The sequence below is a fragment of the Camarhynchus parvulus genome, chromosome 5 (genome assembly GCF_901933205.1).
Source record: "Camarhynchus parvulus chromosome 5, STF_HiC, whole genome shotgun sequence".
Lineage (NCBI taxonomy): Eukaryota > Metazoa > Chordata > Aves > Passeriformes > Thraupidae > Camarhynchus > Camarhynchus parvulus.
In genome coordinates, this window is record NC_044575.1 from 17,516,022 (window position 1) to 17,542,314 (window position 26,293).

A 26,293-nucleotide genomic window follows, 5' to 3' on the forward strand; every position below is an offset into this window, starting at 1 on the left:
CCCTAGGACTGGCAGCAGAGGCAGCATCTGTAAGGCTTTCTGCGAAGATATTTAGTCCAGCATGCTGGGCTGGAATTCAAGTGCTGTGTGCTGTCCCTGGCTCTGCCAGAGCATGCCTGTGACCTGTAACAAACCCCCTCACCTCTGCTTGCTCTCCTGCCTTTTCTAGCACCATTCCTCAGACAAGCACTCCAGTGCCTGTACCATATCTCAAACAGCTTCTGCTCAGGATGTTTTCTCCAAAGGCAGGACTCAGTGTATTCATGCAAGGCAGACTGGACTGCATTCAGACTTTATTAGCTAATCCCTATTTAATGAGACTGGTAGGAAGTCATGTACATACACACACACACACACACACACACACACACACATAGCCTTGTTTGTGCATTATAATACAATAGCGCTTAATGCTGAGGTAATAGGAGCTCTGCACACTTTGAAAATTAAGGCCATAGGAAGTGAATCTTGCATTAGGAAAAAACAAGTAGCCTGTTTTTTAGTGATCAGCTTTGTTGCCTGGGTACCAAGTACAGAAGCTCCTTTTTGCTTCTTGCCAGAAGCCTGTAAGAGTATGCTGTATTTTATTTCAGTCCAGAGCCATTATGGCCATTTATCCATCTCCACAGAAGTGCTCCATTTGCTGCTTCACATAGACCCAGGCTGGCATCAGGGACAACCCTCCCTGCCTGATGAGGGAACTCACCCAAGAGTGCCTCAAGGATCTTTCAGGGGAGGATTTGAACTCTCAAAAGCCTTATTGTCTTGGTAAGGCCCAGAAAACAGTGATCCTTCACCTACCTGCTTTTCTGTCGGCCACTGAAAGAATGCAAGGCTGTGCTGCCCAGCAGCTGCTGGCTGTATCAAGTGGGGTAGCTGAACTGGGGTGGGGAAACAGCAGCAGAGACTGCTGGACTTGGGATTTTAGCAGCCTGGAAAAGCTGTGATGACTGGCTGATGTAGTCTGCAGACAAGACAAGGCTGGTGTCTTGAGACACCAGCAGATTCAGTGTGACTTAACACAGCCTCACTCATCAGGTTCAGCTGAACCTGAGGAACTCACAGCACTGCAGCTAGAAAGCAGAATATACAAAGCTGAGGTGCTGGCACTTGGGCCAAGGGCAGTCATCTTTCTTTATTCTGGGAATGAATTTGCTTTCTCATTTTCTATTGCAAATCAGAGGATTCATTCTTCAGTTCCAAGTCCTAGAGACTCTTGCAGAATTAAGCCAGGTTCCTGCCTTCCCATCAAAATGTCTAATAAAATTGCAGGACATACTAGGTTTCTGAACAACATGGCTGCAAGTCCCAGTGCCTTTGGGGGGCTTCCACAGCCATAATCACTGAGGAGAAATAATTACATCCACCTGGAGGAGTGAAACCCAGCTGATTCCATTTAAGCTGCAGTGCAACATCAGCCAAGTCAATATGCAGGAAAAAGTAGAAATTCTTATTGATAGTAGCAAATTTTCAGTGAAAGAGAGTTGATTTGCACATTTCCATGTTTTCCAGAATACTTGTCACTCCTCCAAACTACTGTGAAGAAAAACCCCAAACAACCCCAGTGAAATTTTCCCAGAGGTGTGTTCAGTGCTGGGGAACAGGGGTTTTCCAAAGTAACCTCTAACCCTTAAGTGACAAAGCCTAGCAGTTCTCAAGCAGCAAGAGATCAAAATACTGGTAAATCTCAGCTTCCTCCCACTATGCCATGTACCTTTGCATTTGGTGGAAAGGCCCAGAGTCACAGAGAGCAAAAGCTGCTGTTGCTTTTTGCCAGTTTCTTCTTGCTTAGTGTGTACCCTGAGGAAGAGCTGGAAAGAAACTCTTTCCCTAATCAATTCTGTGGAGAACAGCAACTCCAAAAATACTGTCATTCTATTTAGTAGCATCACCACTATCAAAGATGTTTAATTTACTAATTGATTGTGTGCAATTCAGCCCAGAAATACCTACTTTTCCAGTTAAGAGAAGGCCCTAGGATGGTGCAGAGAAAATCCTTAAAGAGATGTAGTGAAGTGCTTTGAGCATATAAGTAGTTGTACAAGTGATGGGGGTACAGACTAAACTAGGCCAGTTACCCACTGAATTACCTCCAAGTGGTGGCTGAGATCAGCTGTCTGGCTAGACAAGCAATAGCTTCCTTTAAAAGTAACAAATGTTCTTCTTTTAACTCTTATACTAAGTGACATTTTCACCAGTTAATAGCAGGTCCAGAGACAAGAATTCACAAAGTGGAGATAAAACCCAGCAGTTTCAGGCAAGAAGAGCTCAAGCACAAATTGTTTTTACAAATCAACTGAAAGGAGGCTCAATCAGTAGTTTTTAAACTGCCTTTCTGAAAAGCAAATCAGAAAAACTAAGAAATACTTAACTACCTTTATACTAAGTCTTATGAAGTGCCAGCACATTTAAATAGCTGCTTTATCAGCCTATAAATCACCTTCAACATTCAGTGACTATGAGTAAGAGAAGGTTTTAGTCCAGTTCCTTTTTCTTGGAGAACTTGGAGTAGACAACAGAAGGAACTTGCCATCAATAGGCAAGGATGAAAAAGCGGGATGACCTCCAATTACATCTTTTATTACAGTTAGCACTACTGTGACTGAGTCCCCTTCCCTATTTGGTTCTGAGAAATGTGAAATGATGAGTCAGTATCCATGGGTGGTCTCTCAAGAACTTGAATTTACTCTTGGACTACTTTTCCAAGATTCCAGACACCTATTACATATCAATATTTTTAACTATCTGCAAAGCCTCATTCTGAACTGTTTGCTCCCACCCCTTTCCCTGTACTGCCATTTTCACTGGGTTTGCTGTGTGCAGCAATACTCTAAATGAAGCCTTCAACAGCCTAGAGAAAAGACTTGACTGTTCACACTGGCACACCACATGAAGTGTTTGTAGTAAAATTCCATGTATGCTGGTACCTTTTAACTTTACTTTGAGGGTAGTCAATAGGGCAGATAGAGTGAAGTGCTTAAACCAAAACTCTTCCCACCTCTAAAGCTATAGACTTAGAAACTGATGTCCAGTCTGCCCTTCACTGCTTGCTTTAAATACCTTTCTTTCTGTTAGAATTCAATTATACAATAAATGCTGAAGACACATTAAAGTAGAAGATATATCCCAGAGCACTAAGCCTGTATCTCTGTCTGCCTTTGCAAGGACTCAGAGATTAAGGCCAGAAATGGCACCTACTTTATCCTGCAGCTGTAACAGAGACTCAAGAATATCAACAGTGTTTTTAAGTGCTTTATATTTATTATAAAGTATTAATAACTGAATGTATGGAAAATGATTCTCTGTACAAGAGAGTAACATGACAGCTTTTACAAGTTCTGCTATACAGTACATGAAATGCTGCACATTTTTTCAGCCGCTTCAAACAGTATTTGCTATACAAGTCAAAAAGGGTAAACTTAGAAGTTTCTTTATAATACAGTGTGTTAGAAAGCACAAACAAATAACATTCAAAATAAACAAGCTCCCAAAAATCAAAAGAAGTCTTTAGATGGCATGTACACAGATTATACTCAAGTTTCAATATACATGTTATTGTTCCCCACAAGATGCTCCACTTTACTGGATTCCTGGAACATGATGAGAATTGAAGGTGCAAGAAAAGCACCTCTCAAGCCACAAAAGAACTGGATGGGCAGAGCAGCAATTTCCTGAAGTGCTCTCCACAGTCTTTGGCTCTATTTATTACACAGCCATATACTGTGGCAACACGAGAAGAGAGATGGGCCTCAATTACCAGTACTGTCAATGCCAATCCAGTTATCTGGGGAGCTGCTAGAGCAATTCAAGGCACTCTTCCCAGTGCTGCCAGCCCACAGAACCCCCTGTGCAGGACACAGCATTTTAAGAGAACCAGGCATGTTTTTGAATGACATGGAACAAATAGTTCAAAACAAACTCCTTCAGAATGTCCAGTTCAAAGCTCATTCATACTTCACTTCCCAGGCACACCAGCCTAAGAGAAACATTCATATGTGTGTCACTCACTTTAAAGCACACTGCTTCAATGTGTTTAGTTGCTTCTGGTTAAAGTGGTGTAAGGTATCAGCAGCTTTGAAGATAGTGTTCTTGGGGCATGGTGAACCTAAACTCACAGTAAGTTCTTAAGCCTACTTCACAGTTTAGCAGTTGTCTCCTTCGCTTTTCCTTTTCCTTAAGAGGCAGTGTCTACAACAAGTCAGCTTTTACAGCTGTTCTGCTTACAACACAAACCAGAATGCCAACATCCCCCAAAAATGTACCCACAGCAAGTTTGCTCCGATGCATGTGGTATTGACGCCTAATTTTAAGCTTCTCCCATAATACAAAATAGCTCCTAGATTGAAAAGATTTAAAGATATTGCATGGTTGTATTTTACTTTTGCCTCCCAGTCTCTTTCCAACTATTTACGGAACTGTAAACAAGTAATTTTTATAGTCCTCAGTACTGTACACCTGCATTCCCAGGAACTGGAATTCAGTGACACCTTCATTAGAGATACAGTAGCCTAAGCACAGTGAAAGTTCTGTTCAGCTGCCCTCTTCATATGGTAATCAACAGGCCACTCCTCCCACATTCACACCTTCAGCTTCCTCTTCTGATCAAAGTAGGCATCAAATCTGGATAACGCATATTCCTGGAGAAATAAGGGACATTCAGTATTCAATACAGTAAACAGCTGTTTTCTTTTTTGGGATGGGGAAACAATGAGGTATTAACTGCATTACTTTCCTAATCCATCATCTCAATGCACTAATTAGCTCTATTCAGAAGGATCATCTCTCCAGAGGTGTTCTGGCTTCTTAAAATTTCCTCCAGTTTTGTTTCAACTCTAACACAATTGGCTGCTGCCAAAATGTCAGAAAAAAACAGGTACTAAAAAGGCCAGGACTTCACTGAAAAGGCTGGCTCCTGCAACACTTCCAGTTAGATATTCCATGTACCTGCCAGTCCTGTCACTTTGCAGTACACTGAGCACAGACCAAAAGCTGGACTGATCAGTTTCTCAAGTACAAGCTGCTACCTGGCACAGATATTGCTGCACACTGAACATCACCATGGGACAACATGTGCACTTTGAGTTTGCACTTAGTTTGAAATTCTCACTGCATGTTGGCCTCTCTTGCCTGGGATGTCTTATTGTAAAATAATGCTGCTATGTAGCCAGACACAAGGCTATACATTTCCTATATAACCATGGGAACAATTTCTGAAGTTTTTATGATCTTAGATGTTGTGTACATTCTTAAGGAAAGAGCACAAACTAGTAACAAATGGATTTTTAAAGGCGTACACCCCTTAGAAGGTACTAGTTGCTGTGAGAGGCTATTCCATTGCATTTTCAATAATGTACCGCAGGTTATTTAGATTATTTGTTTTCAGTAGTGTAAAACTACAATTATAAAACTTACCAGGTATCCAAACTCAATGGATGAGATCTTTGCTTGTATAATAGACCACAGACCCCAGAAGAAATGTGATGCAAGGGCAAACCTGAAATTACAAGGCTATGTTATTGAAATAAATACTAGCTAAGTCACAACACCTTATTTCCATGTCCTCTAACAACACTATTCCCTAATTTGGGGATGTCCACACCTTTTCTTCAACTATGATACTACAAAAATAATGCCCCATTGAGCAGTGTTCTGTTTACTTCACTATTAGTGTATATCACATATCTAATGTTACAGTGGACAGATCATTCTTTAGCACATATAAACAGCTTTCAATCTCTCTTGGCTCAAGTTCCTCACCAGTGAGGTATGTACAAGTATAGGTACCACAGTGGAAGTCTGAAGATAAGCTGTGCAAGGCAAGTTACCTGTTAACTTCTACCAACACTTCTTCTTCTAGTTCAGACTTCTCTTCATCGCTCAGATTTTCAAAGCCATCATGGAATGCAGACAGGTAACTGGAGAGGAAATGAAGCTGGAAGGCAAGTAAACAACTGAGTTACAACTTTTCATCTCAAGATATACTTGTTTCTTTCTGGCCTAGGCAGACCTTCTAATAAATTGGCATTTGGTTTTTTCCAACCATCAACAGTGTTGGAGTTAGCTTTAAGATTAATGGTGCTCCTAACAATTGCTTGAAAGTCTGGTTTAAGAAAAGTTATAGTATTAGGACAGGCAGCATATTGCTACTGCCAACTAATTTCATAGTTGCAGTCTACAACTACTGGACTTTTTGTGGTAGATGGGTACACTGCACATAGTAAATATTCTATCCTGAATAGCTATTAAGTTACTATGATTTCTAAAGCAAAGCTAGTCAGGATTAGATAAAGTATTACATTTGAAGTCATGGAGGAAATATCTTGGGACACAGTAAGTACAAAAGGGAACTGAAAAAGAGTTAAGATACGAAGACTGGACACTGGCATTTAACTATGACTTTTGTGTCTACCTGCTGTTTCTTCGAAGGATATTTAAGAAAGCTGGCTTTGAAGAATGGGTACTTCTCATATGAATAATCATACATCCATTCACAGAAGTGATTTCCAATGTCAAATCCTCTGAAATAGAAATAAAGACAAAGAACCTCAATATTTGCAAACTAGCAATCTGGGGTTTTTTTAAGCAAACCCCAAATCAAGTTTAAAAGCAATTCTACTCAGAATTTACTGCAGTTTTTTCTGGAGGTAGAGAACTGATAACAAGCAAACAACTTTTTGCAAGTTATTATAAAACAGTAAAGAGGGGCAGTTGAAAATGAAAGCTATTAGCCACATGAAAATATTAGACTTTGCTACCAAACTTTATACCAATGGATACAGTAAAAATACTTGAGTATGTAGTACATCTCAGTGTGAATTCAGACATCTCTAACATCAGCATTCTTGTGGGCAAAGAGATCATATACAGTTTTCAACATATTTCACTTTTACATTATTGGAATTCACTGTTTTATTATGTTCCAGCTATGGTGGTGTTTAATTCCAGTGACTATATACACTTAGATCATCCTTAAAAACACGTAACTAGATGGTTGAGGGAAAAAAAACAAGCAAGTTGCATAACCATGTAGTGAAAAACTTGTATTCTCATCTGCATAGATGAAAAAGCCATTAGAAAGGACAGAAAGAAAAAACACAAAAGCAAAGCTGCCCTACATACATATGCACACAAAATCTACCCTTTTCCTCAGCTTCCCACTAGAAAGAAATTTTGACATGCAAGCAAGAAGCCATTTGCGCATAACAAACCCTCTAATCTGAACAATCAAGAAGCCACAACAACTTTGCCTCTGCTGTGTGCCTAAACTCAACAGCATCAGAACTATTTTGATTAGTTGTATTTGCTAACCGCCACTATCAAAGCAGGACACAAATCACTAAAATAGACAACCAATCAGTAATGCAGCACTTGGCCTCCCTGCAGCATGCAGAAAGGAACACACTCCCATGCTGAAGAGAAAAGAAAGTGTTTACCGGTAATTATAGCTGCTGTATTCAAAGTCAATGAGCATCAGCTTTTGGTTTTCTGAACTCTCTCTGCCTTCCAGAAGTAAGATATTACCTGAAAATTAAGATAATACTGCATATTTAATAATGCAGGAAAAAAGCAATACTGTGTATCTCAAGGAACATTGTTCAGCTAATCCTAGTTATCCCTTATATCTGCACTGAAAAGTTATCGGTGTGCTGGTTTTGGCAGGAGTAGTTCGCTTTCTTCACAGTAGCTGGCACAGGGCTGTGTTTGGATTTGTGGTGTTGATAACACAGGGATGTTTTTGTTATTGCAGAGATCTGTAGAGTCAAGGTCTTTTCTGCTTCACAGCCCAGCCTAAAAAGGGACCAGGGTACAGGCAGAGCTGTGAGGAGATACAGCTGAACAGCTGACCAAAGGAATATTCAATACTATATGCTCACTATATAGAGTGGGAAGAAGGAGGAAGAGGGGATGTTTGGAGTGATGTTTGTCTTCCCAAGTCACTGGTGTGTGTGATGGGGCCCTGCTCTCCTGGGGATGGCTGAACACCTGCCTGCCTGTGGGTAGCAGTGAATTAATTTCTTTGTTTACTTTGCTTGTGTGAGCAGCTTTTGCTTTCCCTAATTAACTGCCTTTATCTCAGCCTCTGTGGGGCTGAGTTGCCAGCTGGGTTTAGTTAAAGCCAAGTTGCACTGGCTGTTCACCAGCTCTCTGGAAGTTGAGATATATAGCTTTACCTTGTAAAGCTGAAAGCAACAAAGTTTTTTCTGTACAGGGAGAGGCAGATTTGTTCTCCCAAGGATCCTCTTTCCTCAGTTTAGCTTGCAGCTGGCTCAGGTGGTCCTGTCAGCCCTAGCAGTCCTTCCTGCATTGTTTCTTTGAACAGCTTGAGATCTATAAATTGCAGAATCTCTCATATCAGCATAGCACTATCACTGATCATACAACACTTGGGACAGAAATTGCTTTTCAGCAGCCTGAAAGTCAGTCTGATCACTCCACTGTTCTAATATGTGGCACAACCAGTACCTATACAGAAAGCTTAGGCAATTGCTTATGTGTCTTTCAAGTCACACAGTCACTATAATTCATCTAAAAGACATCAAGTCTGCCTGTCAAGTAGCAGTTAGTAAATAAATGTAGAGCAATGTCAAGTTCTGCAGTGTGACTCTGCAGGTACATCTGTCATCCATGCCACACTCTTGCACCAACAGAAAAAGCAGCACAGTATTTCACACACATCCCCCAAACCCCTTGGACCTTTAGGCTCCCCAGCTTGCCTCAGCCCTATTATGCTCTGACTCTGCAGTAGTGCACCTTGCCACATCAGCAAGGAGACCTCCAACTCCACCATTACTGACATCTCAGGTTAGTGGCCTTTTCCCCTTGTGCTGCCTATCCTTGTGTCCACCCTGCAGGGCAGTTCCTCAGTCACAGCTGACAAAGCTGGGACCAGTGACAACAAAACAGCCCTGCACACAGTCCCACTACAGCATCCTTCCAGCCCAGCTTACCCACTGTTCAGGTGACACAGCATACCCAACACACCTTCAGCCTTGCTTCCTCCTCATCTTTTTCAGGAAAATTGTTATTCCTTCCATGACTCCCAGACAACACTAAAAAAAGGTGGATAAGGTTTTCCTAATGTTGCTTACCAGGACAAATTAAAAAGTGCCATGTCAAACTGCCCTACTCTCCATTTTCACCACTCAGTGTACTTCTTAGGCATCTTTCTTTTAGAATGACTCCAGTATACCCTACTCTGATAATGTATATTGCAGCAAAGCAAGGTATGATCTAAACAGAAAACACATAAGGCTCCCATCATCAACTGACCTGTACTACCAGAGCATGAGTACATTCTTGGCTTAACCCAGTCATGACAGCAGAGTTCTCTGAAAAAGCCTGAAGGGCCACAGAAGCCCATACTTGGCTTTGGTACTGTAGCACACCAGTCAGGGCAGTACCTCCACAATGTGGCTACCTCTCAGAAGCAAACAAGTCACCAGAAAAGGCTCAACAGTACATCACTGAGCAATATTGAAATATTAGCAGCTTACCCTCTTGACAATCATTGTGGCAAAATACAACTGGTGAAGAAGTAGCTTCAAGCATAGCTCTAGAAAAAAGCAACAGCATCTTTTAAGTAACAAATCACTAAGTCCAGTTCCACTTCCAGGTAATTTTGTTGTAAGAATTTGAAACACTATTCCCTCCTAGAAACAGCCTATTTTCTTAATTAGGAACAAAACATCAGCACAATAAAGTCTGACCTCATGATCAGTAAGTCAGATCAGCAGTTTCATCATAGAGTTTTGTATTTGTATGAGACTCAGGTTGGTCACAGAACCAAAAAGAATCCCCAGCTTGCAAAGTAAGATGAATATGAAGTGTTATACTGTATAACATGTCTGAACAAGTATACAAAAATCCATCCAGAAACTGTGGAGATTAGAAGAAGATAGTAATAAACAAAATAAGCCTACCTTAGATTTTGCATTTCCTGGGGGAGATTGTAACCGAGAAGTTTGTTCAGTTTTCTGGTTTGGGATTCTCTGGTGAATTTAATTCTCAGCACTTGATTTAGATACCTGGTAAGAAAAGACGCTATTAATAATAAAGGATTTGTAACAACGAGTATATTATTCTTCCCATACTATGACACCATTTAAACTAAAATCAAGGAAGTTTGAAAGAGTTACTGAAGAAAACTGCTGTTCTTCAAGGTAACTGAAGTCCTTCATGTGATAGTTTCTGGGTACAGTGAAAGCTTGTGTTCTCAGGCATTCAGGAAGAATGATCTGCTTATCAAAATTACAACGGGTCACCTTTTTTCCCCATAAAGTATTGCATAACTTACTTTTCCATTGTTCCAAAAAGCCACTTAGGTTCCTTATTAAATGGCATTTTCATGCCATGAAATCTGGCCATCTTCTCAGCTATTTCAGCAGATATGTCAGGTAAGCTTAGTTCTTCAGTGCTCAGTTTCCTGCTCTGTAATAAAATATAGTAGTCTTACAATACAGTTAATTGATGAGTAACAGAACTGTGATTAGTTATAAGCACTAGCATTAGGTTCCATGCAGTTTACTGTGAAATACTAGTGTAGTACTCAAGCAATACTCTTTCTTGCTCACAGATGAACTTACAAAGTTGCTGCCTTTGCAAAGTTGTTAGCCAGCCCTACTAACAGCTTAATCAATTCACTTCTAGATTCAAGACCTGGGGAGTATCACATCTCACACTAAGAATATCTTCAAAGCAGATCAAGTATAAATATTTAAAAACATCAAAAGCGTCTGCTCTCATTGCTGTTAAAGGGAAGTGTTACTCCACAGCTTCCCCATGCTATGTTTGGTATCTAATGGGTTTTTGATCTTCATTTATTCGCCTCTGGTAGAGTTGAAGAGTTTTTAGATATCTCCCCCTGGCAAGAGCTACAATGGGGCTCTCCAACACCCACTCTAACTGTATCAAATTACAGACAGCAATTACTACAGGCAGCCAAGTATTCCATTCCCACATCCCTGCTTTTCTGGGCAGTCCAGAGACCTTCTCGTCATGATCAATTACAACAGCTTCCAGCAGCCCACTAACTAATTGTGAGCAGGACTTACGGGAATGAATTCCTCCAGTCGCCCTTGTGGGAAGATTCCATAGAGCTTTGGGCCAAGCGCTCTCTCTGCAAGAATGGCAAACATAACACTTTCCAGAACCATGGCCTCTGCTCCCTACCAAAGAAATCAAAGCATTAGTTGGTGCTGGCACAGCAATTAATGTGGGTGTGTGCAACAGCTAAACTGTTAGTTACCAAGTGAGAATTTTTAGGGCTAGCTTTGAAAAGACTTGACATTTTACTAGTCAAAGTTTCTTGACTAATAACTTCTAGTCAGCATGGGAGCAATACAAGTATTTTGCCTTCAAGTTTAAAGCCGGGGAATACTTAATTTTGGTGGGCCAAGTCAAAGGAAAACTGCAAAAACCAAAACACCCTCTCCTCTCGAACCCTGTGAGAACTCTGCAAATTCATTTCCTGGAGGAGCTCATCCCACTAAAACACACCACAGGAACTACAAATATTATCCTATATCAACTATTTTAGTACCCTTCAGAACGCTGCCTCTCAAAAGAACATTTTAGCTGTACAAGTGAATGAACTGAACAACACTTTTCATTTAGAAGAATGACTTAGAATGTGCTTAATGGAAGGAAATCCTAAGTTGTTTGGGTTTTTTTTTTTTGAAGTGAGGAAGTAATTTAAGCTCCTGCTAAGGAATATTTGTGTGTGTGTGAATAAATGTTCTTCCCTTTCTACCACCAAGCATACTTCAAGTTTCAGTAACTTTTCTCTAAGGTTTTCATACATCAATAGGCTTGGTTCATAACAACAAACAGACAACTTTTTAATATGAATTTAAAAGTTAATAGAAATATGAAATATTTAGTCTCAAAAACACAGTTAAAAATCTCTGAAGTGTAGCTTTCTGGATGGGTAAGATTATCTGTAAGTAAGCACAGAAGTCACATTATAAATATCTACTTCTAGGAATTATGTTCACCAGAATCCAGCTCTACTCAAATCCTAAAGATCTGCCAAGCATCTGCCTACCTTTGAGCAGCTCATCTCAAAGTCAGACCTATAACACTTAAAAGTGTAAGTATGAAGAGCACAACATTAAGAAACCTCTCAGGTATTTCTGACCACAGATCCTTTTGCATTATTGCAGCCAACACAGCATCAGACAGTATATAAAGTTCCACTCTTGAGTACACTCCAGGCAGCACCACTGATAAATTATTTTTATTATTGTCCCACACATTATTCTGAGATCTTCAATAAATTCTAGTGTTTCATATTGAAGTGTAGTAGAGACTCATGTAACTGTGTTCTACAGCACTGAGGCTTTAGGACAATTTGCATATGAATGTATTGCATCTATGTTCTCCACCAGTTTTTCATCCCAGTTCCTCAAAGCACCAAATGCTTTATCCACTAACACACAAAAAATATGTTTTTAATCTTTTCACATGCCCTCACCATCACAGGTCTGAACTCTTTCCATTCAGTTCTGAAATCTAATGCCAAGCACCAAGAATGAAATTAGTTACAAGCTACTGAATGTCCACTCTATTATTAACCAACACTGACTTTGACTGTGCCTGGTACAACACCTGGAGTTTTTAAGTCTGTTCCCATTAAGGTATCAGTTCCTTATTTCCATATCTTACTGAAAAGCAACTCACTATTCTTGGATAACAGAAAGTACAAAAAGCCCCTGTTATTCTTCAAGACATCTCTTCATGCATCAGAAGCGACAAGCACTAGAAGAACTTTCCTCTACTGAAACCAAATGGTTATTTGAACACAAGTCAAATAAGAGTTTTGGAACAATACCATCCACGTAATCTCAGGCACAAAGGCTTCTCCTTCATAAAACCCAAGAGACCTTTTACCAAGTCTCCACTCCATACACTACTGTCAAACACAGGGTAGGTGTGGCAATAAACTACTACAGGACCTGAAAGAAATTCTATAGCATACTTCATATGGACACTGAACAAATCTAGGTATCTGACTCTTCAGATTAATGTTCACCTGATGACTTCAAAGGATCAAGCATTGTAGCCAAGGACATTATGTACCTCAATGCTTTCAAACACCTTGCAATATACTTATGCTGCCAAGACAACACTTTAAGATCTAAAGCTCTCAATTTTGACCAGTTTTAGAGATTCATCCATAAGCACTTGTGTTTAGATTTCTAGAGATGATTGGACCACTCATGTTTTTAAATGAGTACTTAAGAGATCAATGTTTTATTTCTAACCTAGCAATTATAGACATTTTTTACAAGACTTTCCCAGGATGCAACTCCCATACAGGGAGCCTTTATACGCTTCAGTTGGAACTGAAGCTTCTGCTTTTTTTCTACCTTATCAAAAAGTTTCAATGTAAAATACATAAAGTAGTCATATTCTAAGGAAAATTATGGCAAACTATAGGAAAACCAAAGTAAAACAAATAAATTCCTGTTAAAAGGCCTTATGAGCTGGCAGAAGACTATCCAATGTCTAGACACAACTGTCACACACCAGGCAGCTCAGAAGCTTCAATGACTTTGTTAGTGAACCCAGAGAATTTTATTGTCTCTAAAGAATATCATCTCCTCCCATAACCTAGACACATGAAAATTAACAAATCCATCCTGACAGTAATTCTTGAGAACATTGATTCAACAGTGACATTTCAGCACGATGAGATTAATGGCAGAAAACCTATCAGCAGAGAATCAGTATTTTCAAGCAACAAATACCATAAATGAAATTCTGAAGTTCAAAACCTTGTTTCCTGTACTGCAAAACTTCTATGAGCTTCTGTCACCAGGGTGGGGCTTGTTTGGACTTTTGGGGTTTTTTTAGAACTTTAACTATTTTTCTACATGATTGTGGTAGAGGAGAAATCAAGCTATCTCCATTTTTCATCTTTGAAAAAAACTGAGGTATCAAACCAGTACATTTTTTAGTTCAATCTTGGTTCAGCTGACTGAAGCTGTTCCAGTAAGGCAAACAAAGTTCAGCAAAACTTCAAAAGCAGTCATTCAACAACAAAAAATTTAAAACCAGTTTCAACTCACTAGGGAAAAAAACACCAAACCAAACAAATGCTTGAAAACGTTTCAGATGGCATTCCCAGAAGGCAAAAATACAAGTGGAGAAAAGCAGCACTTATAAATTGAGTAAAATGTACTTTTCCCTAGTCACTGCCAAAATCATCATGAGCTGAAAACAGTACATAACAACCAAGGCGTCTGGCTAGCATGCTGCAATGTTATCCCTTTCTGAAAAAATACTGCCAGGGTGGAAATCTAAATCACCAAATCCTGTTCAGATGACTTTAGGAAAAGATACACTCAGCTAAACATTATGCTGCAGGAGAAGAAATTATTCCAAATGCGAGAACTTGAAAGTTTGCAGAGAAGATGATCCAAGCACAGTGCTAATCATGAACACTTCATGTCCAAGAGCAAGTCTCTCCAGCTCCATGTACTTTCCTCAGATGAGTTCATCAATGTATTAAAAAACTAGGGATTAGGTAAAGCAGAGAACTGATGTTCATCTACTTCAGAAGAGTCTAATACTAGAAATAGCAGTACTGATACCAATATTCAAAATGATAAGAAACCATTTAGGTTTAGGCTAGAACTGGGGGATGCTTCATCATGTGGAATGCTTGAATCTTTCCAAACTCTGTCCAGACACAATGTTGCTTCTGTGAGCAAATAAATTTCTTTTCTTCATTACTTTTTACGTTTTCTAGAAACAGTCCAGGTGGAGTAACTACTGGTTTAAAACAAGCAGGATCACCACATTTCCCTATAATCTACAAAATTCTGTGAAATAAGCAAATTTATTTACTCACTTGCAAGTCATTTTCCTTCTGAGACTGTACAGACTCCCCCTTATTACAGGACCTCTATGAATGAGAAAAAGCAAACACAATGAGAAGATGAAATTTCAAGTTATTAACCTGCAGCCACCAGAACAAAGGGAGTAGAAGTACCAGCTACAGTTAACTAAAAGTCTCAGCACTGTCTCAGACCTGTGACAGCTACAGCACTAGTATCCATCTGACCTCTGACCACCATACTTTCAACAATTCCAAAATCTTTCAAAAGGATGTGCCACTGAGACCAAGCCACTCATGTAAATACCTGATTTTCACTTATTTTTATTGTTTCCCAGTCTTTCAAAACAAGATTTCAGTGCACCATAAGCTCAGAGGAATGTTTTTAATGAAGAGAAAATTAAGTCCCTCTGCATGACATCTGGGATGAGATTCTTCCAGCCAAAGCACTTGAGATGCATTACAGAGATTACATAAAAGCCTTACAAGGACTCTTGGAAGAGTCATGTTCTGAAGGTTGCAAAGCACTTTTTTTTGCTTATTACCTTATTTTCCAAATGTCTTGTGGCTAGAATTTTCTTATTTAAAGCGTGCTGTCTTGGCTGTATGTCCAGTGTACCACTGGCTGTGCAAATCCAAGATTGTTCTTGGAATGAATTGCCCATGTAAGCTAAAGGTGTCTCAGTAGGAACCCCAGTATAGTAGCAAAACTTTAACAAGTTCCATGCATAATGTATTGTACTAGGGTTGTTAAGAGTCATTATAAAGCGGTTTCAGAATATTAAACCATACCCTCAGCAACTGAACCCTCAATGGCACATGCTTTTAATAGAGCTGCACATTTAAAAATACAAGATGTATTAAAAACCTTGTCCTTTAAAGGGCTTGAAGGTAAGGAGAAGAGAAAGCAAATATCTGCTTAGAATTAGTGACAGTTTGTGGCTGCTATTTATGTTGCAATTCCACCATTGACTGTTTAAACCAGACTAGCTTTAGAGGCCCATAAAGGCAGCCTGCATCTCTACCTTCTAACACAAATATTGCATTCACAGAACCATGTGCACACCTTCCTGTTCCAAAGCTCTAACATGTCCAAAACAAGGGTGGAAATATGAACTTAATGGAATACAGTTAAGCAACACCAGCTGCCTTAAGTACAATACAACAAGCTCTGCAGTTACAGTATTTCAGAAGCTATAGAAGAAGGATAGTTAACAACAATCCATGGTCTTTCAGCAAGTACTTCCCATAACACTACTATGCACGTTTAAAACAAGACAATATGGAAACTAATATTACTTTGTATTGCTTTCAAGGAAATTAATGAAGTCCAAACATTTTCACTACAGCTAAATGTGTAACTACTCAATAGCATTAAAATCATTTATGAAGGGCTTCTCTGAACAAGCATGGTCTACATCAATACCACTCAGATTTTTCTTGAACAGTCAGAAAGTTACTCACCATTCAGGAGTCTTTCCTGATAAATGGTGCTCTCAGAATGGTTCAGCTCAATCAGAAGGTAAGCACGTTAGACTTTTCCCTAAAACCTGAACTGGCGTCTGCTTTCCAGAGATCATACTGTATAAAGAGCTAGCCAGTTCCAAAAGTCCACCTCAAATCGGTGTTGGAGACAGCCTAATGGCATCTGGCATTCTGCCATTAGAAAGGGACAGTTAGGGCTTTACTGCAGTCATCACAAGAGGAGACTTCTGCAACATCCCTTCCCTCTTTTCTGTTCCCTCAGCATGAAGCATTAGTTTCCAGAAGAAAATGAATACAAATATGTAAATAACTTGCAAATATGAATGGGAGCTTGGAGAGGATCAGACTTCACAAGCGGCCATGTACTCAGCATAGGATTAGGAAATTCTTCACTATACATGGGCAAGGAGAACAAAGTTTGCAGGATGCAATATTATGTACCAGAAGTTTAAGAGTTTAACAGATTAAAGTAGTAGAATTTGATTATTTCTTGATTCCACACTCACCTCTGAGAACAGTGGTTCAAAATAAGGCATCTCATAATTTGATCAACCTATTTAGCTCACTTGTTCTTGGTGAAATCAATCAATTTCACTTTTTCCATAACTCTTAATAGCCCACTCCAACTAATGTCCAATTCTGGGAGCTATTTACATCAACAAAAATGAGGTGATTTTAATTCAAAAAGAGAATCGCTGAGTAACTCCTAGAGCTTCTTAATTGCTCTCTCTACATGGAAACTAACTAGAAAAGGACATGTCTTCTACTGCTTCAAGATTTCTTCAAATATTTGTTCAGAGCTTTTTTTATTGTGGGAAGACATTCTCAAAGCCCTGAGAAAGTTCACTACAGTTTTAGTAAAGGAGGACAACTATATTCAATAGAAGTTTAGAGTCTAATTTGTAATCATGTAAATTGAATGGGAAACAGTACACATTGATCTTTGCTCAGATGACCAGACAGTGTTTATCCATCTGGCAATTTGATACAGAAAACTGAGTTCAACATTTTCTTCCTAATGCCCCAATTTCTTCTGTCACTGAAAGATGAAGTCTCTTACCAAAAAACCCTAATTATGCTTGACCAGAGAATTCTGTACAGAGAAGGAACTTTTATCTTTTTTTTCATACACAACTTTGAGATCTGTTCACAAATTTAAATAAAATATAACTCAATTTTCCTGAGCTTACTCAGCTTTGGTTTTCAATAATTCAAAATACTGCAATACTTTGAATGAGATAAATCCCTAGGAATTCAAACCTTAAATCACAACATCACAATGAATTGCCTCAGAGGTTAGAGGTGACCTGAGCAGGGGAAACTTTTCTAGAAGATGTCAGGAGATGTCAATTTGAACTTCAGTATATGGAACAAAACCAGCTTTATATTTAGCAATAACCATTTCTGCTTCTAAGGATCTGCTATTGATCACTTAATTCCTGTCAGACCTGAAGGAACCAATACTAATTAGCTGAAGTCCTAAAAATCTAGCATGTGAAGAATTCCCAATTCAAGCTCTACAAAAGCCACAATTCCAATCCTCTACATTTCAAGTTACCATTCTGTTATGAGGGAGCAGAGAAAAGGAAGGGACAGTTTTTTGATATTGTTATTGCTGTAAACATTCAGATGCACAGACAGTAGCTGGTGCTACTTAAGGCTTACTTTTAAACAATGAAATCCAGTACTAAAGAAAATGAAAGCTGTAGAGAACGCTCCACTTCAGAGATCTCATACTATACCGTGAATCGTGTCTGTCACCTGGAAACCAGAGTGCTCTAGGCACGATCGCATGGGCAAGCCTGCAGCAGAGAACACATGCATATACAACTAAAGTGGTACATTACCCCAGAACACCCTTAATGCCACCCAACACAAATACATCCCCGTAAGAGGTGCTTGGTTTCTTTCAAGCCGTCTGCCAGTGCCAGGGATTTGTAGTTACTCCATGCTACAAACAGACATGGACACCAACAACCACAGAAGACGTTGATCATTACAGTTACACAGCAGTCTGCATTTTATTTAGTTAGACAAAATAAAAGGCAGCAAGGCAGGTATGGAAAAAGATTTACCACAGAACTGTGGCAACCATTTATAATCATTTTGCATCTGCTCACATAGAAATTGAGAGACCAGAAAGGAACATTAGGTATCCTGGTTTGTTTTTCCTCATTTGTATACAAGATTTTGTTTTTGGCTGTTATAAAGGTAAAAGAGTCCCAGTGAGTCAGAGTTCAAGGTTCTTTTAACACGTATAAAAGAATGGGAGTCAATCCAAGTTACCTTTTGATAGGTGAACTTAAATTTCACCTTGATTTGAGCTTATTTTGTGTTAATGCCATCTTATGTTGAAATCCTATTAGCATTCTCAAGATGCTATTTTGAATTTAAGTAGAAACACTATAGTGATATGAATATGAAATCCAATTTTAAAATCTGGACATTAAATGGCATATTGTTGGATAACCTTTAGTTTCAGTTGTTTACACTAATACAACCAACAGTTAAAGATATTTTGCCACAAGTTTTACTTTCAATGCTCCCCTTTAAATTTAGCAACTAATCTGGAGCAAGAGTAAGTGAAGCAGAGTAAGACATTTCCCTTTTTTCAGTGTAGGACATATCTGCATTGTGCCTCAAACATTGGAGTTTTAATGTGGTTAGTACTTTAACCTGTCACAAGTACAAAACTTGTCTTAAAAAAAAGTTCTGCTCAAGGATATACTAAAGAGAAGTCCTTGATTTATAAACATCCATGCCAGTGTGACCATTCATAATAATGGCCGAGCCAGCACAGTTCATCTCCACCCAGCTCCCCCCAAAACAGTCATGCACACAAAAAATTGGCTTAAACATATCAGCTATGACAGAGGAAGGCACAAAGCCTTCCCTGTGTGGCAGCTTTAGCCAGCTGGCATGGTTTATATTGGATGAGTTTCATGTACTGACATTTGTGTCTTCCAAGAGTCATAATAAGCAAACTGGAGCTATTTTCAAACTGCAAAAAAGGTTCCTTTGAAAGGTGGCTCAAAGAATTATGATGCCAGTATCATTCCTTCTTAAGTTAGTAATGAGAGATCCATTTTTCACTTGTATTCAAAATTTTAACTTAAACTTGTCTCCTGTACATCCAATAATTTAGTGCAGGTTGCTATAGATACACAGTATATACAGTAAAGGGATAAAGAACTGATATCACTGGTTTGTGCTCCAATTTCAACAGAAGGTAAAATGGACAAGAGTTAAAACATGCTACAAAGGCTCAAACAAACAAGTGGTAACTACTAATACCCAGTGGCAGTTACAACAAAATCATTGAGAATTAAGTTGTGATTTTAGCATAAAGTCTCAAACCTCAACTTAAGCAGTGTTCCTTAATTCCTACAGGGTTTTTAACTTAATCAACTTTACTAAAAATGTCAAGTTACTCCCACTTAACAGGCTTGTCATAACATTCTGCTTATGCCACTCAGAAATCCTATGTGAGGTTTTCAAAATACCCAATAAAACAGTTTGCTTATATTTTAACTTGCATTTAAGGTATAGGGGCTGGAAGAGACAAATGTTTGTTGACAAAAATTGTGAACCTCAATGCAATCAAAGTTTTACCTTGGGACTTTCTCTGCTTACTTAACCATTAGTGAACTGCACCAACAAGAGCAGTCATTTCACTGCCACTATGGAAATAAAGGAAGTTAGACATCTCAAAAGATCCTTCAACACCAAGAGCAGAAAGATTAGAAAGTTATGAACATACTTTCAATTTTCAAACCAAATTAGTTCTGATTTTAGAGCCCAAAAATTTATTTTGATTTCTTCAGTGGATAGGGGCAGAGAAGAGGCAAGTTAAAAAATACCCTGAGGGAAGAAGAGGGCAGCCAAATTCTAGAGTCCATTTTATTTTTCCTTTGAAAAATAAGGGAAAGGCCATATTTCTTTACAGCTCTTGGGAAACAGACGCTCTACCACTACAATAGTTTTACAGCCCATGTTCCTACTCAAGCTTTCTACATATTAACTCAGCATTACATCGAAACCAGTAATAATTCTTAAAAATAACTCCAACTGAGCATCAATCCTAGGAGTCATTTTGAAAACAAATTTTCACACCCCCCTTTTTTCACTCTGCTTTTAGTGAGAGTGAAACTAAAAACTACTTAAGCTTAAATTACTGAACTTCTACACACTTTTCTTGTTCAACTTTCCCAACACACATACAATGCTGTAGCCAAGCAATTCATGCTATTCCAAACCACTGGGATATCTTACATATTTCTGGTAAAGTTTGTTACCACGGGAAAGTTAACAACTCACATAATATAATAAAGGAGCACTTCAAAGTCAGTGAAGCAACAGTATCTAATGAGACTTTTAATAGTAAGTTTGGTCAAGACAGCAGAAGCAGGAAGAATGGGCTGAAATCTCAGGAACAGAAAATCTTCTGCAGATATTTGATCAGTTGTTCAAAGCAAGTGACTGAGTACTGGAAAATATAAAATTAATGGATAATAAAACCAGACCCTCTAAGTCAAACAGAAACAAATGCCAACTTACAGATGTAATGTTATGAAGCTGCAATTTTTCATAAGGTTAAACACTTACGTTATGATCACTTATTTACAATATAATCAAGTACGTAGCAGAGATGGATATGAGAAGATCTGCTGCACAGTGCTAGAGTAACAGTCTGTCAGCTTTAGAAGAGACCTTTAGAAGACTACAAAACAGTCTTGCTTTTAAATGTTACTATTTGAAACAGATTTGCCAAGCACTTCACTTAAGGTGTGACAAATTTCAATATTATTTACATTTTACTAACCAAATAAAAGTAACATTAAGAGAGTGCAACAAAACATCTGGTTAAGTTTCTGTGCCAGCTATAAGGCATTTCACACATTCAGGAAAGCATGTTTTGGAATGAGATGACTGTACAGTACTGATGTTCACGCTCCATTCTTAGTCTAAAACTACAGATCAAATTTTCTAGCAGCACAAGTACCCATAAAATCTAATAAAATGCTTGAGCAGTGTATAAGCTTGACAAAACCTTCAACTAATCTCCAAGATCTGTAAGTGCTATCAAGATTAAAATTAAGCAGTTTAGTCTCTTGCAATCTAGCTAGTTATGTCAAAGTCCTACATTCTGTACAGAAGCAAATTTTTCTGAAACACCACAGTCCAAACTTAAGACCATAAACAAAACATTAGTGCCCAAACAAACAGCAAATGAGCCTTCAGCTAATTCGTGCCAGTCGGGATCTGTGTAGAAAGGAGTGTAAGTTCAAGACAATAACAAACCATAAAGAAAACTGCTTTCAGTTTGCAATCTAGCCCCCACCACAGAAACACTCCCTAAAGGAGAAAGATGTGCAGTGTCACAAATGAAGACCTCCAAACATTAGAGTGAAGCTACAGAAACCCTCCCACTCCCAAAGCCCTGTATGTACTCACCATCTGCAGGATTGCACCGTACAAACGCAGGAGAACTGTCCGGGGCTCATCTGCAACTGTCTCAATGGTGTCAGGCAGCGAGCACTGAAACAGCATGTTGCTGAGGCCACCTCTGGAGACAGAAATACAGTGATTAGCTAACTTGGAAAAGCGCTCCTTTTGTTTTCAACAGATTATAGGTACAGTAAACATCCTTTTGGTGTGATTAATTGGTCTACTCTAACAAGAAAGTTTTCCAACAGTACCAATAACTCATATGAGGCTTCAATAAAGAAATGGCAGCTTTGTGCTTTTTGGTGTACAGTTCACCACCCAGAGCTATTGATCCAAATTGCCGCTCAAATGGATGTAAAATGCAACAAACAACTATGTAGAGCTAAGTAAATTATTTTCAGTGATGCTGGCTGGAGTCTTGTCAGATAGACTTGCCTGCACAAGCAAAGCAATGGCAGAAAAAGTTTAAAACCATGCAGTGACTATAAAACTCCAAATTTGAATTAAGAGCTGCTATCACTGGGATTGGCAGCTACAAAATTCAGCTATAAAGGTTTAACCTGAATACCTGTGCTACAGCATTGCTGATGGAAGCCTCACTTCTGCTGTCTTTCTTAGGGACCCATTTTCAATTTTGGATCCTTACAGTTAAAGCAGTTCTTTATTTGAAATAAGTAGCTTATGTATTTGTCAAATCTAAAATCACACTCAGTTTCTCTGATCTAGTATCTATCTAGATCGATAAAGCTGTGGAAAACAAAATAAATGCTGTGACTTCATCCTGTAAAAATACTGTTGTTAAACAGGAATTATGTAAAAAACCCAGCATGTCTGTGTATCATCTGAATGACTGAAGCACAGATTTCCCTAATTTGTGTCTATCTTGATGAGATGCTAAGTTTCTTGAGGTTCCTGTGGCTTTTAAAAACACCCATCCACTCAACCCACATTTTTTTTACTGCTTTGCCATTCTGCAATCTTTTCATTATCATTATGTTCATGAATGAAATGTTCAAATTTTCCTTCTGCAAGTGATTGTGCCTATAACATAAAATACCTTGTAGTGACCTTGGATTACAAGAATCCACAGCAGATCCATAATGTAGTGGCTAAAATGCAGTTCTCCGTCCTAACCTGACATTCCTTTCAATGCTTTTTCAAATATTCTTCTGGGCTCTCTTTCAACACAGTGGGGAAGCAGAAAAAACTTTCTGGGAAAAAAGGCTCCAAGAAGGAGACAGGGCTTGGCCTACATATCCAAAGTCAACAACTGAGAAGAAAAAAAGAAATCTCAAGAAAACAGGGTAAAACAGCAGCTGCACAATATGCTTAAGAAAGGAGACAGAAAAGAACCAGGTGGCTTGGCAGGCACCCAAAAAGGCATGTTTAGTGACAAGATATGAAGTAACTTTGAACCATGAAGGTGAACAGGTTGGAAAAAAACCCAAGAGACAGATGAAAAGGATATCAAAGGAAGAGCAGAGTCAGCTACTCAAAGACAATCCAAAAATTGGTTAGTTATACTAACTACACTTCTGACTTTATCTGAACTCTGCTAGACAGATTTTTTGTGGGAAAAAAAACCCAACAAAACATTTGCTGCCTTTTCTAAGTCTCTGACAAAAACTTTGGTGAAAATATCAATAATTAAATAGAAGAACTAAGCACACTGAAAAATACAAGAAATACTGAACTAAAGATCAAGAATCTGTATAGTTACATGACTTAAACAAATGCTCAGCTTGCACAGTGTGTGAAAGCCCAGAAATTCTTCTTTTTATACCAGACAAGCTAAAGTGGATTGCCTTAGTGATGCTGAACTCCATTTAACAGAAGTTTCACTGTAGTTTAAGTTCACCATAGCATTTAAGACTTCAAAGGTTACCTAGAAAAGTTATCAAGGAAATCCATAATAAAAGGCACTGTTCTTCTGGAAGGTCAGTCAACTCAACAGCTTGTTTAAAGGTCAAAAGGGCACATCTCACTCATACAGATACAGCTACTTAACTGACAGCTGTACAAGAACATGATTTTGCAATATTACTGAACACATTGGAGAATGCACACTGAATGAAACCAGAATCAGCAAACCAATACAACGCATCTGCCAGAAATGAAAGTGGCCAAAAAAATCCCAACTACCAATTAGCATGGCTTTATATGTTCTTAAGTTTCAGCTCATCTGCTCTTCTGCCAAATGTGGAAACCCCCAAGCCATTCTGAAGTGTTGTCTCACATGAGAGGTTTCCAAGAAAGGCAAAGATAACTGTGCTAAAATGTAAGGCTTTAGAAAGTAAGAGCCAAAGTCAGCAATACACACTAATACAGACGAATATTTAACTAAGCAACTCAAACTAGACATATCAGACTAGTCTATTGTTTAGGACTTGTATTGGTTTTGTAAAAAGTTCTCTCCCTTTATTAACTCCTTACGATCATATCAAGTGAGGAGAAACAATCTAGAAAAATAAATACTGCCTGCACTGGGTCTCAGTGAGTCTCTAACTTTTTCAATAAGGCTTTTAAAATAAATTTAGAAATGAGCAGGATGTGTTTTGACCACACTTTTACACATCAGATCTTTGTCAACTGTGTATGCTCCCTTAGGTACCTAGGGTAGATGTGTGCATGATTTATGTAGGACAAAAGTAGAAATACAGGGAAAGCAAACTGATAACAGTATCCTTTGCAACTGTCCTCGACTCTATGTTGGATCAGGTAGAACGATCAGTCTGGAAGATCTGAGACAAGCAGTGCGTAAAGGGGAAACTCTGAACTAACATCGGTTTAGTTAGAGCAAAATAAAGATGCTATTTAATTCTGCAAAGAAGGCAAAGATCTCCAACACATTACATCATATGGTTTCCAGAACGTCCCCAATTTACATATTTCTGCTGCCAACGTGCTGAGTCACAAGCACTCGTTACTGTGTGCTGTAGAAGATGACTCACATTGCCGGCACACCGCGTTTTACCTGATGACTTCTCAGTGCGGAGCAGCCAGGGCCAGCGCATCTGGCCCTTTCCCCCGGCAGGGAGTTGGGTGCAGCGGTCCCTGCCGGCTCCATCCCTCTCCCGGCCGGGCGCGGGGCCCCTCCCCCGGCGCGGGGCCGAGACGGGGCCGTGGCGATGCAGCAGCAGCCGCCGCCTCCCCGCACCACCGCCCGCTCCGGGCCGGGGGCGCGGCAGCGCAGCCTGCACCGCCCCCAGGACCCCCGCACCGCCCCCGCAGCCACCGACCCGCTCCCGCCGCCCACTAAACCGAATCCGGGAGGGATTTAAAATAATAAAATGAAATTAAAGACGGAGCCCCCTCACCTCCCCCGCCGGTGTCGGCTCGGACCCGCGGCGCGCCCCCGTCCCCGCCCCCTGGATGGGCTACCTCCCCCTCCGCGCTGACCTGATGGGGCTGATGCGCAGCTGCTCCTCCCGCAACCCCCGCCAGGCCCCCGGCAGGAACTCCTTGCACCACAGATACGCCCGGCGCCGCGTCCGGGAGTCGAGCGGCGGCGACTCCTCCTCGAGCGGCGGAGGCAGCGCCGGGGGCGGGGTCGCGACACCAACGCCTCTGCCCGCCACGGTGGGGTCCTTCCCCTCGGGGTCCGGGTGAGCCAGCGGTGAGGGCGGCTGCCCGGTCGCGGCGGACCCTCGGCCAAGGAGGAGCCCGAGCGGGGACGGGTCGGCGTCGCCGTTACAGAACTTGGTTTTCATGGCGCGGCGTGGGGGGGGCGCGGCGGCCGTTAGGGCGGCGGGCGGGGGCGGCAGCTCGCGTGCGTCCCTCCGCCGTCAGCGCCGGCGGCGAGTGAGCCCCGCGCTCGCGCCCGGCCCCCCTTTTATACGGCGTCTCGGCACGCGGGTCCGCTCGCGCCTCACGCTTCACGACCGTTTGCCTGTGATTGGCTGGAGCCGGCTCTCGGTTCCGCCCTTGGAGCGGGGGTGGGTAGGAAAGGGAGAGGGCGGGCGCGCGCACCCGGTTCGCGGCCCCTCCACGCGTCTGTGATTGGTGCGCGCGCGCGAGGGGAGCACGAGGCGCTCGCCCGCGGGGCGGGGGCTGAGCCTGAGGGGAGCGCTGAGGGAAGGTGAGAGAGCGGGAGAGAGGGAAGGAACGAAAAAAAGGAGGGAGGGAGAGAGGGGACACCTCACGGTGCTCTGTGCCGTGGAGCTGCCGCCACTGGGTCCGCGGTGATGCGGTGCTGGATGGAGCCGGCACGCCCTCAGGCAGGGCCGGCCTTGCTTAGGGCTGCCTAACGCGCCGGTGTTATTCGCTCCGTGACGTGACACCAAAATATGTGGGAAATCTCCGCACGGTGCGAAGTGGGTCGCGGCAACCAACTATACGCTTATTTAAAGTCCGCTCCTTACTGAAAGTTACTGAGTTACTTAGTTACTGTGTGAGGGCCGGCTCATGTCCTCATGGTAAACTAGTCTCTCGTGGCACGGGAGAAGATCGCGCCTGAACAGAAGAGTAAAGCTACGGGAGCAAGAATAATGTCTACACGCAGTGCTTTCGAGCTGAGTTTCT

At 40.6% G+C, this 26,293-nt stretch overlaps 1 protein-coding gene across 3 annotated transcripts; it reads right to left on the reverse strand.

The window, feature by feature from the left end:
- Window positions 1-3,239: 3,239 nt before the first annotated feature.
- Window positions 3,240-25,568, reverse strand: CHKA (choline kinase alpha). Of its 3 annotated transcripts, none has more exons than XM_030949236.1 (12): window positions 25,172-25,568; window positions 21,779-21,890; window positions 14,855-14,908; window positions 11,052-11,165; window positions 10,295-10,428; window positions 9,921-10,025; window positions 9,495-9,553; window positions 7,434-7,521; window positions 6,410-6,518; window positions 5,826-5,932; window positions 5,413-5,494; window positions 3,240-4,637 (listed from the first exon to the last, which is right to left on the reverse strand). In XM_030949236.1, the coding sequence occupies exons 1-12, from the start codon at window positions 25,480-25,482 to the stop codon at window positions 4,578-4,580; spliced, it is 1,335 nt and encodes a 444-aa protein (XP_030805096.1). In that variant the 5' UTR covers window positions 25,483-25,568; the 3' UTR covers window positions 3,240-4,577. The 3 variants fall into 3 exon arrangements, with proteins under 3 accessions (XP_030805096.1, XP_030805098.1, XP_030805097.1); XM_030949238.1 differs by lacking the exon at window positions 25,172-25,568 and adding an exon at window positions 25,090-25,125; XM_030949237.1 differs by lacking the exon at window positions 14,855-14,908.
- Between the last annotated feature and the right edge of the window lie 725 nt (window positions 25,569-26,293).